An 18,606-nucleotide genomic window follows, 5' to 3' on the forward strand; every position below is an offset into this window, starting at 1 on the left:
CAGTGGTGCCTATGCCCATGTGCTGCACTGCTGCTTTGCACCCATGCGCGTGCTAAGTCGTCACCGTCACTAAAAAGGGTGCAGAAATATAGTGCACATTTTAGAATGAATGGCATGGGTCACAGGGTACCATTGCTGCATCGCCACTGAAATAAAGACAGGGTGCAGCACCTCGTGAACTGGTTCAGGTGCCGCAGGCTAGCCGAACAGAGCTTACTTTGGCCGCACGTGTACATGACGCCACAGATGTTTTTGAGATTGCCAACGGTTAGACACTGATATATAGCAACAACTTGGAGCAACCTGAAGTTCCCCTTATAGCTGAAATCAACTCTGCTGGCTATCAAAGAATCAATAAATTTTGGTCAGCCTGCTCTACAGATAAGTGCAAAAAAAAAAAAAACCCTGACAGACTTAACTGCTGAACAGTCTCTACTACATACAAACAAATAATTATCCGCACACGCAATGTACATGAAAGCATCTTTCGTTGGTGGTGAAGAAGTTCCCGGCTAAAACTAAACAATGGGCCGGCGCAACAGTCGCACCTGTTTTTGACGAACGAATACGAGATCTTTCTTGCGACATCGACCAAAAAGCAACGGAAAGGATCCAGTAGCATACAAATTCAGTGTTTAAACCGGAGCAGGGGACCGAAATAGCTTGCTGTGAAACAAGCGCAGAAAAAAAAAAAATAAATACATGGGAACTAGATTCAACAAAACAAAAATCCTTCAACGTCACCGCCCGCCTCGACCCCCGCAACACACAGCTCTGATCGCAATCACGACCTCTGAACGCAACGAAATGAAGTCAAATTTACAATTGAAAAAAAAAAAAATGTTAGGAAGAAAACGAAAGAAGAAACATACCGCTCATGTTGTCGCCATTCAGCAGACTGTCTCCCTGGCAATCTCCGTTTTCGATGATGTTGGCGGCGGTGTCGCCGTTGGCCGCATTTTTAGCCGTCTTCTTTTGCTGCTGCTGGTTCCTGCTCTTGACTGCCTCTTTCTTCTTGGCATCGCGCTTCTTTTTGGCGTCGGACGGCATGGCTCTCTGTAAAAGCAACGGCGGCGGGGCCGGTGACGTGGTTGGCGGCAGGTTTAGCGGCGGCGCGAACATTATAAGCCTAAATTAGGTTACCAAGACGCCCGAGAACGACTATGGTTTCATTTTCCTCAAAACATTTCGGCGTCGGCAAACGCGAAAAGCGGCACAAGCTGAGTACGTCGCAATCAGCTCCCAAAGCGCCCGCGCCTACCAATCAGCTGTGGCGCGCGCACACAAGCAATTTCTGGCGGCGGCCTTGGCGGCACAGCCTTTAGTAACCCGCACTTCTCGGCTAGTACGGATTTTGATTTCATCTCAGCCCTCCCCCTAAGGTATCACGACAGTGCGCCTCGAAAGCGAACAAACAGGCAAATTGCTGGTTCGCCACTGCTACGAACAGGACGCAAACACTGCGGTGGAACGATGAAACCAAGGTTGATTAAAGGTGCGGTCACACCGACTGACGTGAATGCGCAATCCAGGGAGTGCAGCGTTGCCGAAATTTTGCCGCGGGAAGCAAACGCAAGTCTCGCAGCTGGAGTCATGCTATAAGCAGGCACTTTTTGCAATCAATGTTCTGTTATTTATATTTAGTTCAAGAAAAAAAATTCTAAAGGCGTCTGACGTGTGACAAAGGACTTCCCCACTAAGCCACTCACACTCATTCATTCCTCAGGCTAAGCGCCTGAACTATTTGCAGGTAAAGTAGGCGCAATAAGGAGGCGATAAAGTTTGTAAAAGCGAATTTAAGACGTCCGCTTACCTTTGGTTCCTTTGAATTACAGGGTTCTGTTTGCTTGTTTCTTTAAATACGTTAAATAGGGAGAACCGGGTCACTTACAAATCACTATTCCAGAGACAGAAGAGCAGAGAGCGGCGTGAGCGGAAAACAGCGCCGCAGTAAATATACGAAAGTAACAAAATACGTAAAATTATACGTAATATTATATAGAGAATTCAAAATAAAATATTAGAAACAAAAATCACTTAAGTATTTAAATATCAAGTTCACTTCGTAGTTTTTTTTTAGTATTTTGACGTCATGGAAAAATTAGATAGGTGTGACAGCTGTAGGGCAGAAGTCGCTGTGGACGGCGCCATGTTACCTCATACTATGAAGATGCTACTCGCGCTTCGAACCATTGAAACCATCCAAACATTTGTTTTTCGCTTTTATTTCCTTCTTCTCTCTCTTTTTTTACAGGGAAGCTGCTATGAGGAGTTCTGAAACGGTTTTTGAGTGGCGGTGAACTCCGGCGTGCGACGGCGTGGTCGATATCAAAAAGCAAAGCAACATCCACGTGGGTCCAAATCCCCGCCCCAATGTCGGCTTTCTCTCATAGAGTCTACAGCACCTAGAGGAAAAGCTGGGAGAAAAAAAAAATATGGCAACCGCAAAGACGCTGCCACGTTGCTACCTTTCATTTTTGTAACCCTAAATATGATCAAAATATGATGCAAAAACAAGCACCTGCGTATGGACAATGTGTAAAGTTCATTCCGCATATTTTTGAGAAAGATTCGATTGCTATTTATAAAATTTCAGTATAAAATTTACGGTGCATGAAATAATGCGTTTCCAAGCGCCTGAACTAGATGGCAGCACGGTACAGACGGAGATCTGAGTACGTTGGAACGCTACTCACCCGTTACAGATAAAACCCATTAAACTTCGTAAAGTAGTGCCACGCTTTCAAGAATGCCGCCTGCTCCTCGCGCGCTCTTGCCGAGGCCAACACCGCGTCGCTATTGGCCTAATAGCATCACGTGGGCCCTCGCACCATGCATCAGCGCCATTTTTGCTCGAGAAGCGTCTACGGAGTGACAAGGAGTGCATTTTAGCGCCGTTGCTACACTCTAAGAACAGTTTACACCCTTTGGAGTGCCCCTTTTGCCACACAACAATAATCGTCATCTGCCTTGATGCGTTTCCGTTCTTTAACGCTGCGAGCCCGGTACTTTCCAGTAACGAACGGCACGCGCGTTATCAGCATGATAGCATTGCCGAAGGAAATGCTATCAAAATGGTTAGAGTGTACGCTCGAGCAGTGTAGGTGGCGCCACGGTCGAGAAGGGAGCGTGAAAGAGAGGAGAAACGAGGAGGAGTGAAGGTGGAGGAGGAGAGTGTCGCTACTTTACGAAGTTTAAGGGGTTTTAGTTACAGAGGGTACGACCACAAATTCAGTTCAGTCAGACTAGAGGTCGCGTTCATTGCGCTAGATTATAACCGCAGGTCTACCGTCTTCGCGACATTGACGAAAACTCGTAGAGTTACTGTAACCAACTCCAGAGGAAAAGCTTCCCACAGCGCCCACGTATTGAAATTGGTAACTGCAAGGACGCCGTCATGTTGCCACTCTGTGCAGACGCGCAAGCGCAAACGGCAAGATGCAATGCAAACGTGACTCGTATTCCTGAGCCTCCCTCAGTACTGTTCAGGTATCTGCAATATTCTTTCATGCACTGTAAATTTTACACAAAAATTTTATAAATAGCCATCGCATCTTTCTGAAATATATACAGAATGAACTTTAAACATTGTCAATTTGTACTTGTAACGGGTAAACCCCAGGTAGCACAAAAGAGATACGTAACGTTTTCGTAGCGTTTATCCAAGACGATAAAAACGGGTTAAAGAAGACACGAATGAGAGAACTTCGGCGGGAAAACGTCGGATATCTCTGCTAATGTCCGGCTTAATTACTTTCTTGAGACGATCTAGAACAGGTCTGCAAGACGTATTCGAAAAGCTGGTCTAGAAATAGGATTGGGAAAGACACAAGTAATCCTTTTGCCAAAACTATTCGTAACCAATTTCTAAACGTTTTTAGGACGTTATCAAAAAGCTGGTCTAGAAGCGGTCTTGAAAGGTTTACGATCATCTGAAGCTAATTTTCGCGGGTGACGGGCGCGATCAGACATCGTTGTTCAAAACACGAGTTTAGTTTCGCCTCACGCGACTGGCCTATGCCGCGCAGACGTCGTCAGCCGCACCCGTTGGCACGGCCTAGGCCAATCGCGTGAGGTGAAACTGATCGGGCGTTTCGAACAACGATCTCCAATCGCGCCCCAGATGAGTAGAAGCGTCGGTGTTGACTGTAAGAACCATGGCGCAGTGCCAAGCACTGTTCCCCGCATGGCTGGCGCATCGTCTACCAAGTCGCACGAAAATGAGCCTGTTAGGAATAATAAATCCTTAATACCGCCTTTAGTAAGCTACGATGCTTACAACCACAATGGGAACGACCTCCTGCAAAGAACAAATGGCCACGTCTTGGCAGGTGGCCAGACCAAGCCCTTCATGCCAAGAGTGCATGAAATGAGAACATTGTGACAAAGCAAGAACACTTTATTAAAATGTAATGCTTATGCAAGGTTCGAACAAACTGTGTGAGAAATGCAAATAGAAATAAAAGTACATCAATAATGACAAAAGTCGCAGAAAGGATTCGTAATGAACTCGAAAGTGAACATTTACTAGCACATAAACAAAATTCCAAGTACACATACAAAAATGAACAGAAAAACCTGGAGTGTACTAAAGTGTCTAATTTATCATAGTAAAGTGCGCGTGCTATTAGATGGACTAGAGTTACGCAGAAGTGACATCGGAGCGAATGGAAGAAGTAGACTGAAAAATGCAAGAGTATAAATTGCATGGTAACTGCCTCCAAGCAATGTTACCAGTCATCTAGAAGCTTGAAAAGAGCACAAAAAGAAATACCACCGCATACCATCATAAAACAATCCTGTGACAGAAATAAAAAAAAATGGGAACAATGCAAAATTGGAAATATTGCCTTTAGGATATATCAAAGAAGGTAATGGCGAGAAAAATAACCATACAACAAAAAAGCAATAAAGTGAAATTAGTACAGAATACTTAAACGGGGGATTCAGTGTAACAAGTGAACACTACTGTAGTACAGCGAACGATGAGACAGTAATGCTGCATCTTGCCACTCCAGAACGTGAGAAATGAATATGCAAGCCTCATATTAGAAACTTACATAAACATGGAAATAAAATGGAATGCACTGGAAGCTGCATTTGTGTAACAAAGGAAGCAATGGTCATAATAAATAGTAAGTGTTTTATCTAAAAAGCCCTTTACAAGAGGCAAAGTTGTACCTCTCTGGCAAAAATAAAGTTGCAACGAATAATTTGCAAACCAGCAAATACATTAATTAGCACACTGACATGTCACACTTTGCGCACATCTCCAGTCTCCTAAAGTAAAAAAAAAGCACTCTGAATGAGAAAAACGTTTAACACATGTAGCCCAGAGCAAATTCTTTGCCAGTTCACTCACACTTTCACATCCAAAAACATTTGCCACAAAGTCCAGGCACAGTTCCACTGATGTTTACCAATTCACCCCCACTTTCACGTCCAAAAATATTTGGCACACAGTCCAGGCAGAGTTTCATAGATAAACAGCTTGAGAGCACCCTACTGATTATTGTGCAGTCCCGCTGCTGGAAATAGAACTGCCGCACATGCTGGTAGTGGTTTCAATCTAGACACAATTGCTGCCCTGGACAGGTATGTTCAGATATCTGCACTGGTGCTCCATTTTGTCGAAGTAGACACATTGATGCACTACGCTGGTAATTGAAATGTTTTGAATGCACAAGTATTGGCTTCACCAGAGAGACTTGCCCACATACCACCACTGGCATATATATGCACTTGCTCTTCACTCAGTAGCATTGAACTTAAAGTGTTCCCTATGTGGGAGCCATGTGTAAAACCGGTGTCACACGACCACTCTCGATCGCGATCAAGCCCGATCCGGATCGAAATTATCGACGCGACTGGCTCACTCTCGTAGCTTGCGCAGAGGAGCCATCACGACCGAGAAATTCGATTTGTAACGGACTGGATAGCGGCTAAAAGAGCCCCGTGTGAAACCGGTATCAAATAATGCAAAGACGTACGCTAGGAAAATATGTTGCACAAGGACAAAGAACTGCGACATGCCCTGTTGTGGGAAGCGCGCGAACAGAACACATGTATATATATATATATATATATATATATATATATATATATATATATATATATATATATATATATATATATATATATATATATATATAAAAACTGCGAGAGCGCTTCGCGAACTCCATGCGCACACATGGCACCCGCACGAACTCGGCAGGCCGCCGTAAAGCGCGAAGGGCGCACAGCGTACATTCCGACACATGTCCCAAACTGCAAACAATCGTACTACCTAAAGCATACAAGTTATTTTATACCAAGGGCATACTCGACTCACGTATGCAGTATGCACAAGCGAGTTATGCAGCGTACATGCTGTATCCATTCGCCAAATAGTAAAATTGATAACAAGCACAAAGCTACAAGGGACTCAATACATTACTACCATTTGAGGCGTCAAATAAAATCGAATTTGGCCGTTTCATATATTGGACAAATATATGGACACATGTGGTACCCGGTAATACCATGAAATACCCATCACGTGGGTAAAGGGGGCGAAAACACAATCGAGAACCTGAAGCGCAAACGATAAAAGCACGGTATGGTGCACGCAAAATTCTGTCAGTGCGCTGTAGCGCGAGGGAAGAAAATAGGGCGAGCACTTGACCTCACCTTTTGGGATACCGCACTAGTAGTGAATCATTAAAAAAAAGCCTGTTTGAACCAGTTCCCTTGTCTGCAACACTCTTGCTAAACGGGAGACTAAAATACCACGATGATGGCTCTATTGCGGAGATCGGCAAGGTGCGCACAGACAGAAATTTTGCCGCCTTTCTTCGCATTCTGCAAAATGCTTTCTTGTTAGGATCACGCATAGCGGCCGACCCCGACGCTAGGGACACACAGGCACGATTTCGTCCCTCTAACTTTCGTCCTTATACTGCCCTTAACGCCTTAATTACAGCGTCAGTGAAAAGGCGCCTCACATAACATGACAATGAACTTGAAGAGCTGATTAGTGCCCTCCACTCCGCGCCCTCCAATGGAAAACACTGCTGATTTCCAAATTAAACTACACAAACAGATCGCACAACCCAAACTAATCACAGAACGTCGTTTTCTTGACGGCAAAACCCTGCAACACTTACATGATAAAGGGCAGCGGCAGCACATTCAGAACAGCCGCTATCATACCACAGCGCAATGCAAGTGCGATAACGTTATTATGCCCGGCTCAAACAGATCGCACAACCCAAACTAATCACAGAATGTCGTTTTCTTGACAGCAAAGCACTGCAACACTTACATGAAAAAGGGCAGCGGCAGCACATTCAGAACAGTCGCAAACAGACCATAGTGCCATGCGAGTGCGATAACGTAACTATGTCCGGCTTCACGAATAACGTGGCCGCCTTGATCACATAACAATTGAAAACACTACTGATTTCCAAATTAAAACCACACAAACATATCGCACAACCCAAACTGATCACAGAATATCGTTTTCTTGACAGCAAAACACTGCAACACTTACATAGCAAAGGGCAGCGGCAGCACGTTCAGAACAGCCGCAAACACACCACAGCGCAATGCGAGTGCGGTGACGCGACGACGCCATGACGACGCGACTATGCCCCGGCTCGCCCGGCTGCCCGGCATCACGAATCACGTGGCCACCTTGGTCACATGATTTGACGACGGTATCGCCACCTTGCGCAAGGTTGGATCGCGTTGATGGGTTGTTGAATATTGTAGAAGCCGCTAAAGAGGCTGACGCGCCGTGGCGTGGCGGTGGCGTTTTGAGTCGTTTGCAAAACGTATTCACCCCTCGTTTTTAAGCTGTCTGGCTTCCAACGTTATCAAAACGTATTCACCCCTTGTTTTTAAGCTATCTTGTTCGGAACGTCTTTGATGCGTCGATTTTGGTCAAAAATCCGTTTCAGACGTTGAATCCATTAATACGACGTTTTCAAGACTTTGTGTGCTACCGGGGACGCTTGTTTTTGCATCGTATTTTAAATATTTGTAGCGTTACAAAAATGTGAAGTAGCAACATGACGACGCCTTTGCAATTACCACTTTTTTTCGCCCAAACATTGTAGAGTTTCATACAATAATTGAAGCTTTTCCTCTAACTCTATGCGGAAACCCAATGTATGCATAGGGTTGTCGGCATTATGCAAAAAGACGGGAGAAACCAAAATAACCGATTACTGGTAAAAAGAAATGCATGTAAGTTGTCTATTCGAATGAGACATACGTGAGAGGTAGCTTTTATATAATAATAATTTGTTATACACTTCATAGAAAGTAAGTAACGTTCATAACATGGAGCCTACGATATTTGCAAAAGATCAAACCTTTGATCACATATTGACAATCAGATGACGCCCCCTCCCTGCTAATTTCCCTAAAATTTCAACATTGTGACACGTTGATCCCTTTCAGAACATTGAGTGAATTGGTTTGCGAAATACGCTTTTAAAGCTCAGGAACGCTTGAATAAGAATTTTTTTTTACGAATATTGTAAACAACCTACACATTTCAAACTTTCGGCAGAAGTCGCCATGGTAGGGATGGTCGGTTAAATTTCTGATCATATTAACGATTAATCACTCATCATTTTAGCCTTTAATCGATTAAACGCTTTCGATGTAGCGTTTTTCATCGATTAATTGATTAATATAATTTTTTGCCGGGCACACTTAAATATGTTCAAACACAGTTATGTACTTTTGTAGGAGCCTATTTTATTGCTCCAGACGTGGAACCAAGTTTGAAACACAAGTCCATAGCGTTTGATAAAGGATAATCTTTAACTTGTTAAAGACTAAATATAGTTGGTACTAGATATGCTATTGAAAAGACAAACAAGATATGTTATAAAAGGGCCCTTAAAGAAGAATTTAAAAAAATGGAGGACGCCTTCAAGAGTGGAACGCGATAGCGTTATCGCACCCCGTTCGCACCGCTCACTCATTCGCTTGGCATGCTCTTGACGAGACGAAGGGGAGAAACGGGCGAGTGGCACGCCACCTTTCGGGGCAGCGCCGTACATTGCGAGGAGGGGGTCTTCTGTGCTTGCCGCAAGATGGCTCTGCGTGTGCGCCAAGCGCAGAAGAAATGTAGCGGAAACGTAATTCGCTACTCGTTCAACTGCGACTTCTGTAATTTACATGCTCATAATTACCGATATACACCGCAATATAACTTTCTACGGCACGTTTCTAAGGCAACACCGCATTCACTAGAGCCGCTTTTGTCCCGTTTTGAACCATCGAACTCATATGGCTATCGAACTCATAACCACTATCCGTCGAAAGGTGACAACCTGGCAAGGACGTGATCTCTCCATTTTTGCGAGAGCTAAGGCATGCAATACATTTCTCGCTTCTAATCTTCTTTATGTTCTGCAGGTCTTGCACTGCTCACGTGTCCATGTCCAGGCATTTCATAGAATATTTGCATGTTTTATTTGGCATTCATCATGGGAAGCCATGAGAAGGGACAACCTTTTTCTCCCGCTTAAAAAGGGAAGCCCGGGTCTGGTGCATTTGTTTGTGCGACAATTGGTCATGCGCTTATTTTACCTTAAAAATGTCCGTCATCCATTCCTTCTCGCAGTTAATCGAGCACGTCTTGCGTCACACCTCCCTTTTCTTTTTGTCACGACAAACTTTGCTCAAGAACTACCGTTATGGGGCTTCTTAAAGGAACTTGTCGACACTATTTCATTCTTAAAAGCCAGATTCAACCTTGAATATTTGTTTACCGTTAATCGCACGTCGCTATATGTAGCACTTATAGATAACCTTTTCCTTGAACCTCTGTACCGAAAGCCGTATCTGTCTCTATTTGGTCAAGATGTTCTTTGCCGTGTCCGTAAAATGTGCATTGCGCCAGCAGCGAAAACGTTTTTCTTCAAGCTGCACACCTCCACACTGCCAGTTAAAACGTGGCTTCAGGAAAAAGGTCTGTATGTACCCTGGAATACAAATTGTAGGTTTTGCAATCAACCCGAGACAATAGAACATTGCTTTATACTTCGTCGTGACGCATTTCTTTTTTGGGACATTTTACAAAGAACTATCAAAAAAGACTTTCCTCTCACATGTTATGGTATCCGGTTCCTTCCTTTCAAAAAGACAGCCAGTAATACACCATATGATTTGTTTATGTTATTAGGACTTTATTCATTATGGAGAAGTCGAATGATCGACATACATGCCGAGCCACCTCGCTCGACAAGGTCTATCTTCCGAGAAGAGAGTGCTCAAGTCCGTAGTGTGGTGGCTACATATGATCCCGTCCCTGAATGGATTTCGCGTCTGGACGCTTTTGTTTGTTTGCCAGAATTTTGAACTGTCATTGGACTGTACACTATCTGTGAATTTGTTTCTCTTGTATGTTCATATGTAATGTAACTGCATTGGTTTGACAGTATCGATAATTCCATGCAATAAAAAAAAAACTCATGGCTGAGTGGTAGCGTCTCCGTCTCACACTCCAGAGACCCTGGTTCGATTCCCACCCAGCTCATCCTGCAAGTTGTTTTTATTGATGAATTGCCTTCCGGAATTTTTCACTCACGGCCAACGCTGCCGACACCGGCTTTTCTGCAACACAAGCTCCTTAACGGTGTCGCGTTAATAAAATTGCATGGCACTATAATCGCGGACAACTTTCTGCGGCAATGAAGGGAAAGCTACGGAGGCAAAGCACGCTGAAGTGAGAGCGCTTCTGAAAAGAGTCCCGTGTTTCCATCCACGTTAGTTTAACCTGGGGAAGAGAAAACATAAAAACCGTATTAGCAACAGTTAAATAAGATAAAACACACCACCTAGTGTAAACGTTTACTTATTTCGCGCCTTTTCCATTCCGCGTCTGGGCAAATGCGGAACCGTCGTAAGGGAAGCTGCGTCGATTCAGCGTCTGTTCCGAGCAACCAAAAGCACAGTCAAACGCTGGCGGACTACTTGGCTCCGTAACACATGTGCAGCAGCCACGCGCCCGTAGCTTTCCCTTCACTGCCACAGAAAGTTGTCCGCAAGTATGGTGAATCTCTCTGCAGTTAAGAAAAATGGCAAAAGTGGAAGGCAAAGTCCAACTACAATACGCGAGTAATTGCAATACGCGCAGGGGAAAAGAAAGTTACTGGTTTAGGCTTCTAAACGACATGGTCTTTTCTACAGAGCGATGGAATATGTCGATTGGTTAGGATGCTTGGATGAAACCAACACGTTTTTTGAATGGTCAGGCAACCAACATGCGCGAATAGACGCTCGGACGCTAGAGATTTTGCTGGAATCGACACGAATTCCATCGCAATGTCAAATACACGCTCCAAACCGGCTCGCATGCTGTGCCACGTCTTTAGTGGACTGGGAGTGACACCACGGTCAACGACTGGGTTGGTATAGTATGCCTTAAATTGCCGGAGCATTTCAAGCCTCCGGCTTCGGGTGGCATGTGCAGTGTGGGTGAAGAGAGGAGGAGCATGCGCGACTCGGCATCACTCGGGACTCTGAGAAACAGCCGACATTCGCTCTACCACAGCCGCACAGTCACTGCTCGTGCGCCGCAATTCCAGTGCGAGTTCGAAATTTTCGCACCACTCAGGTCAAACTCTCGAAAACGATTAACCAAGCAGGCATAATCGATTAAGTCGATTAAATGAAGAGTGGACATCGGTGAATATTAATCGTTTTGCGGGATATACATTTAATCGAATAATCGATCAATCGTTCGTCGATATCACCAACTGTACGCCAAGGCCCCTGTGTCACGCAAAAGAATAAAAGAAAACTAAATAGTTGGTTCGATGATAATTCTTGTGGTAGGGAGGGGGCACAATGAAAAGTGAAACAGAGAAATGCCGACCAAAAACTCATCGACAGATCTCCGATAGACGCGCCTGACCTTCTCAAGGTACGGAAGTTCACTCTTGAAAACACATACTTTGTGTTTCTGGATGCGGTCTACAAACAAGTGCATGGAGCTGCGTTGGGGGCTTCTATTTCAGTTACGGCGGCAAACTTTGCCATGGAATCAGTGAAGACACGGGCTCTGAGTTCCCTCGACCGGCCCCCCAAAGATTTTTCTGCGCTATATTGATGACTATTTTTGCACCATCAAGAAGGAAGCTTTAGAGGCATTCTCGGCGCATCTGAACAGCCTAGAGACATCCATTCAGTTCACAATTGAAACGGAGGTCTTCTTTTTCCAGACGTGCTGGCAGAGAGGAAAAACGGTCACCTTTATTTTGGTGTCTTCAGGAAGGAGACGCACACCGGTCGCTACTTGCATTACGAGTCTATTCACCCGGCCTACTACAAACGCTCAGTTGCTTCTGCCCTGATACAAAGAGCGCATATGATTTGCTCCAGCGAAGATGACTGTGACTCTGACATGTTCAAGGTGACCTGAACGGTGCGGCGCCGCGCCCACGCAGCCGTGCCCTATGTGTCAGGGGTCAGTGAGGCGTTGGCACGGTTTTTGCGGACATCTTGACGTACACGTGGTGCATGCACCTGCACGAAAGCTGAAGCATGAATCGGTGCACGTGAGAGACCGGCTCAAGAAGAAAAGTTTCCAAGGCGTTATTTATATAATTCCACGCGCAGACTGTGGCTATGTTTATATCGGCGAGAGCGGAAATTTCGAAAGACGGCTGAAAGACTATATGAATGACGTCAGAAAGAAGAACGTCGTCTCCAACTCACTTGCGAAACACGTGGCAACTTCTAATCATGAGGTTAACTGGGCCAAGGCAAGCATAATCGCGAAAGAAACTGGTGTTCCCGTAAGTTTCTGGAATCGCTTTTTATGCAGACTACGAAAAAAATAGCTAAACATAAATGTCGCCAGTCTTCCAACTGCGTGCGCTAGGTGCCTCAGTCACATACTAAAACGGACACAAGTCACTTTTTTTGTGAACAAGGCTTCCTTACGGAAGCCGAAACGTCTTCAAGTTTTATTGTGATTGCAATTATATGGACGCTCCAGGCGCATTTTTGCCGTCGCCTTCGCCGCGATGTTTCGTATATATAAAGTCCAAGGGCGATAACACCGTCGCCGCGCGCCGTTCGCTGTATGTGCAGCGAAAGCCCGCGAGGGAAGCCAACGATCGTGGCTCAATCTGGCGCGTGCGAAGGACGGAAGCGGTGAGCAAACGCGCCGTCTTCCGTCGCGGGAAAGGCTGTGTGGGAAGGTAGGGGCGGCCGCGTTGCGCTCCGGTAGTAACTGCGCATTTCGCGACCGGGCGCGAGAAGAGTTCACGATCGCGGCTCGATCTCGCGCGCCACATATGGAGGAAAGCGGGGAGGGCGCGGGAGGGAGGGAGGGAGGGGGCGGCTTCGACTCCACCAACAAATCCGTACTCTGCAGGCCGCACGTGGATCGCGCGCGCCGTATCTTGAAAGGTATCTGAAGACGGGTCGTACAATTTGTGCGCGCTGTGTTCTCGCCGCTCTTGCGTTGAAACGACAGACCACACTAAGGTAACTTCGCTCGCTGCTCCGGCCGCGCTTGCTTCCACCAGCGTTTTGACAGCGAGTGTCCGCGTTCATCGAGTGTAATTTGTGTTCATGTTTGCTCGTGCGCGCTGACACCATGATTTTTAATTCAGTTATAAGCGAATGTTTTCAAGTTTACACGGCCGATAAAACTACTAACCTTACTTGGTATACCTATGTACTAATTTGCTATGACAATCGATGCTTCGCCTTTCGGGCGAAACTGCGACTTTTTCAACACCATTTCATTTTCGGTCGGGTTTCTATTTTCCTTTTCACAAATAGAAAATTGCTACCACCTCTGGTTTTCCGAGGACCGCAGGAAAAAATTGATCAGCACGATCATAATAATAATAATAATAATAATAATAATAATAATAATAATAATAATAATAATAATAATAATAATAATAATAATAATAATAATCTTCATCATCATCACCACCATCACCACCACCACCCCCACCACCATCGGCCTATTTTATGTTCACTGCAGGGTGAAGGCCTCTACCTGCGATCTCCAATCACCCTCCTGCGCCAACCGATAACACAACTAAATAGACAGAATACGAGAGCTGAACGATTTTCCTTCACCGCCTAATTGATCTACACATTTGAAAGTTTGCCTGCGTATCACTTCTGACGTGTCCACCATTTTCTTTTAATATTAGCTCGGCGAGCGGTTCATAGTTGCATCACAACACCGTGAAAGAAGGCGTATAACGTTTTTGAGCGTTTCTATACTCGCAACAACAACTCCGCTGTATTATTGACGTCATACTTTTAAAACGCGCTTTCTATAGTTACTACATCTTAACTACATTTTAACTAGTGGTTGCCGAGAAAAGTGGTTTCTCCTTTCTGATGCATTTAGATAGAAGCTGTCGAGCGCTAACCCTCCGTGCCCTCTGTGGAGTTTTGTTGGTATAGAAACAGACAGACAGACAGACAAAGAACTTTAATAACAAGGTCCTGAGAAGCTTTGCCCTAGGGCAGAGCTGCTGGCCGCTCCTACGTGGGGACGGGTAGGCCGAGCCTAACCGCGCGGAATAGAAAATTATATGGACAGTGGTGGCGCTGTAGTGCTGTCACGGTGCATGCCTGGTAAGCGAGAAAGAGGCGATGCAGACGGGGGCAGTGCGTTTTGCTGCAATGACGACTCCTTCCAATGCGGCCGAAAAAAAAAAGAAAAAAAGAAAACGCACCCAAGGGAACGCACCGTCACGCTCTGCTGAATCGGCTCTACAGTGGAGCAGCCTTTTCAGGCTTACGTGCTGCATTTGGCTGCTGGCATAGCGACATACGAACGTTATGGTTTATGAAGTTTCCTACAAGAATTACTAGAGGAAACTCAGATGCTATAGTGACTACGGCTTCTGCTAATATGGCGGTTCAGCTAGCATGGACTACCAGATTATTTAGCTGCACTAAAGAAAAAAAGAAGAAAGCAGACATTGCCTGTGGGAGATAGCGCAGTTCTAACTCGTGAGATAAATTACTCGATTTACTCGTGAGCTAAATTCTCGAGAAATCAGAATGCTTAATTGAATCATTAACATCACTACACCAATTCACTTTTAATTTAGTCATCTTACGGCGCATATTACAATTCATGAATGGTGAATGGTCATGAATGGTGAATTCGCAAGGCGTATCCACTTGGAACGAATTCTCAGGACCACACCAGTTTCGAGATAGTTTTCAAGGCGCCCAACGAAATGCATTGGCGTCCGTGTCAATTTTATGCTTCAATGCATAAAACAGCGTCTTTCGTTAAAAAAAGTAATTGGAACAACAGTGTACGTTTTCCTGCAAGTTTCACGACACCTATCTTGAGACCGGTGCCATCTTCGGAAGTCGTTCCAAGTGCATATGCCTTGCAAACTCAGTAGCTAGAATTCGTAGATAGGAATATGTGCCTAAGCTAATTGATTAATATGTTAATTAGCGTAATTATTCTAATTATTCAATTCATCATTTACAATCCTGGTAGAAGTAATGGCCGCCGCAACGAGTAATTTAGCTCAAGGGTTAGAATTTTCCTATTTGCCACAGGCAATTAAAAAAGAACTGGTGCACACACACACACGCACACACACACAAACACACACACACACAAACACACACACACACACACACGCACGCACGCACACGCACACACACACGCACACACACGCACACACACGCACACGCACACACACAGACACAGACACACACACACGTACACGCACGCACACGCACGCACACACACACACACACGCACACACACGCACACACACGCACACACGCGCACACACAAAGACTTACAAATTAGGCAATATATGTTAGAACTTGGATTTTCCTAAACATCGTCCATCTGGCTTCGAACAGCTTTTTGACTGTGCAAACTGATCATTTCGACAAAATATTGCGCTGGAAACGCAACAATTCACCATGATTATGCATGCACGCCGAGTCTTATGGCCTCCTGTATTTAGAAAAAGGATTTATTCAAAAATAGGGCCGATAAAGGCGCATACAAAGCTGCAAATAAATCTGCAAGAGCATCTCAAGCTACGAACACAGAGATTGGATAAATTCAAGAACTAGCCTTCATCACAATCTACACGTTGCTTCGCCAGTGAATGACCGCTTGATAAGAAAATTTGGGTCAATCCCGGAGATAGCTCCTTCTAAAAAGAAAGGGTCAACCAAGTGTTGAGGCTAAAGAAGGCAAGATCGACGTACATGGTGGCTCAAATGATTCGCTGAATAAACGTTGATTATATTTCTCTATTCTGCCTCTTTTTAACGTTAATTATTTACTCATTTCGTATTCTTGTTCCGGTCTCCAAACACTGGCTCATATGCGCTGCAGGGAATTGACCAAGAAGCAAGCGGTTTCAATGTGTGTTTGTTAGGGTTGCAATCAAAATAAAATATTGCGAAGCAAAGCTTGGGTTGAAGAAAGGTAAATTTAGAAACTTGAAAATAAAAGATAAACTGTAAGGAATTTCAAGATAATTCGACACGAAGAAATAAAATAAGGGAACTGATTGATAATTTCTGTTGGTATCGCATTTCACGCGCAATTACGTCGAGCTTGTCTTTTTTAGCGTAGACACTTGGCTGACCCTTTCTTTTTTTACCAAAAGGCCAGGTCGGCCGATCCCTGAGACTGTGAAGTTTACGTGGGTAATGTTCGACTATATTGTGTTGTGGTCGCGCCGCTGGCACGAGTTGTTGGGAACTCGGCGCTGACGCCCGTTGTTGCACCTGGGTCGCAAGCCCCAAGGGTAGCGTTGGCCTGGCGGCCTGGGGTACAACTGGAAGCATCTGAAGGTCCCGGCAAAGCATGAGTCGACTGGTAACAACAAAACAACTTGTTTATTCTAACATCGCAAAGAGTTGGCGGTCAGGTCGACCGAAGTAGAGAGACGGGAGTGCACTTTACTCAACAGAAGAAATCGGAGCCCCCTCTGGCGTCCGGGGGCAGCTGCTTTTATACTCTCGCAGTTGAGGGCAAGAAGGAACCCCTCTATAGACGAGCACGTGACGGTGCCGCTCGGGAACAATGGGATAAGGTGGCGCAGCGTCGTGTCGGCGCCACTCGGGCACAATGGGAAGAGAAGGTGGAGCAGCCGTCGTGTCGGCGCCTGTCAGACCCCCTCGCTTCACAGTTGTTGGGAGCTCCTCTCCCCGGCTACCGCGCTTCGACAAGCGTGGGCACCAATATGCACATACACTCACACACGCACATGAAGACACGTGGCATTGGAACATGCCTGGACGCGCTTGGCAGGGAGGCGTAGCGGCGGCGCCGAACGGGCCAAAATGTCTGCCGCTTTGAACGAAGCCCCGGCGTCCGTTGCATCCGCGCCGGCTATACCGCGCGTCGTAGGCGAAACGTAACAATTGTCACTAATCACACCCGTACCGTTAATTTTACGTACTATGCGACTGGCGCTCATTTCCTGCGGGTACCACTAAAGTTGCCTTCCAGACATGGTTGTCTCGCGCGAGCCCTGCTTAGTTCAACCAAACTCGCTCCATTTCCCTAAAGTGCACCGTACGGCGGCTTTGCCTCAACATCTATATATCTACGGCGGTGCACCCTTTACAGCTGTCAGTGCTGTGTGGTTAATTTTTTACTATATCGACACCAATTAGGCCCGTGTCATTATTTTTACCTACTCTGAGACTAATTCTAGCTGCTTGTCTCGTTGACACCTCTTGAAACTCGCTACGACGCTCTGCAGGGGCGAAAGGTTTGCTTTTTTTGGTGAGTGGTTACAGGATACCCAGTTCCCGGATACGCCAAACCTGTCTGATGTCAGTTAAGAAGACCTTGTCTTCGAAGAAGTTCCGACCTGGCGCATCCCTGGCGCTCTTATCAAGCCGATACCCGACAGCCATGCCCGGGCGGTAGCACCGTGACGGATCACGCCGTTTTCAATGCACGCGGTGAGCCGCATCATGTGCCTTATAATCCAGCGGTCGTGGTCAGAATCCCTCTAGTAATTTTTCGTAGGGAAACTGTACGCTACTACAGAACCAGTTCAGTTTCACAGGTCACTACAAGGGAGGAGCGTGTTCTGAGCTGCGTTTGCCTGAAGTAGCGGCGCTGCAGTCACAATTTTTGTGCATACTGTCGCGGGAGGCGCCGAGGAACGAGGCCTGTGTACAATGACTTGCACAGCCCTGAGCGTTGGCTCTCCACGCTGGCTTCGCTCCTCACTGACGCGCGCTAAAAGCATGCTTTGCAAGTCAGAGAACTGATGTTTTACTGCATGCGGAGATATAAAGAACCAGCGTACATAATGGGGCTCAGACACATTCGCTGATGTCACACGCCTTTTAATTCGCATCGTGCTTTAAAAGCATGAATCCGCTGCGGCTTGGTCGACTGCGGGCAGTAAATCTTCGCTTTAACTCATTCGTGTTCTACTTGAATGGCGATTTGTAAAAAAATAAAATCTATGGGCACTTTGCTTAGCTAAACTACGATAGGCGAAAGCCTATCTATGACTGCCTCTGTTGCAGTTGTCTGAACTGTTCTGCGAACGGACGCCGCCGTGGCCGCGAGCAAGGGATGCAATCGCAGCCACATTAGCT

The 18,606-nt window shown here is 45.7% G+C and overlaps 1 protein-coding gene across 1 annotated transcript in view; it reads right to left on the reverse strand.

Moving 5' to 3' along the window:
* LOC142572825 (ATP-binding cassette sub-family F member 2) overlaps window positions 1-1,939 on the reverse strand; it is a 38,755-nt gene extending 36,816 nt beyond the window's left edge. The window contains exons 1-2 of the mRNA XM_075682208.1: window positions 1,814-1,939; window positions 873-1,056 (exon numbers count right to left, since the gene is read on the reverse strand). Of these exons, the coding sequence (XP_075538323.1) occupies window positions 873-1,050 (178 nt within the window). The 5' untranslated portion in view covers window positions 1,051-1,056; window positions 1,814-1,939. The remainder of the gene's footprint in view (window positions 1-872; window positions 1,057-1,813) is intronic.
* Between the last annotated feature and the right edge of the window lie 16,667 nt (window positions 1,940-18,606).

This window comes from Dermacentor variabilis, chromosome 2 (assembly GCF_050947875.1).
Source record: "Dermacentor variabilis isolate Ectoservices chromosome 2, ASM5094787v1, whole genome shotgun sequence".
Lineage (NCBI taxonomy): Eukaryota > Metazoa > Arthropoda > Arachnida > Ixodida > Ixodidae > Dermacentor > Dermacentor variabilis.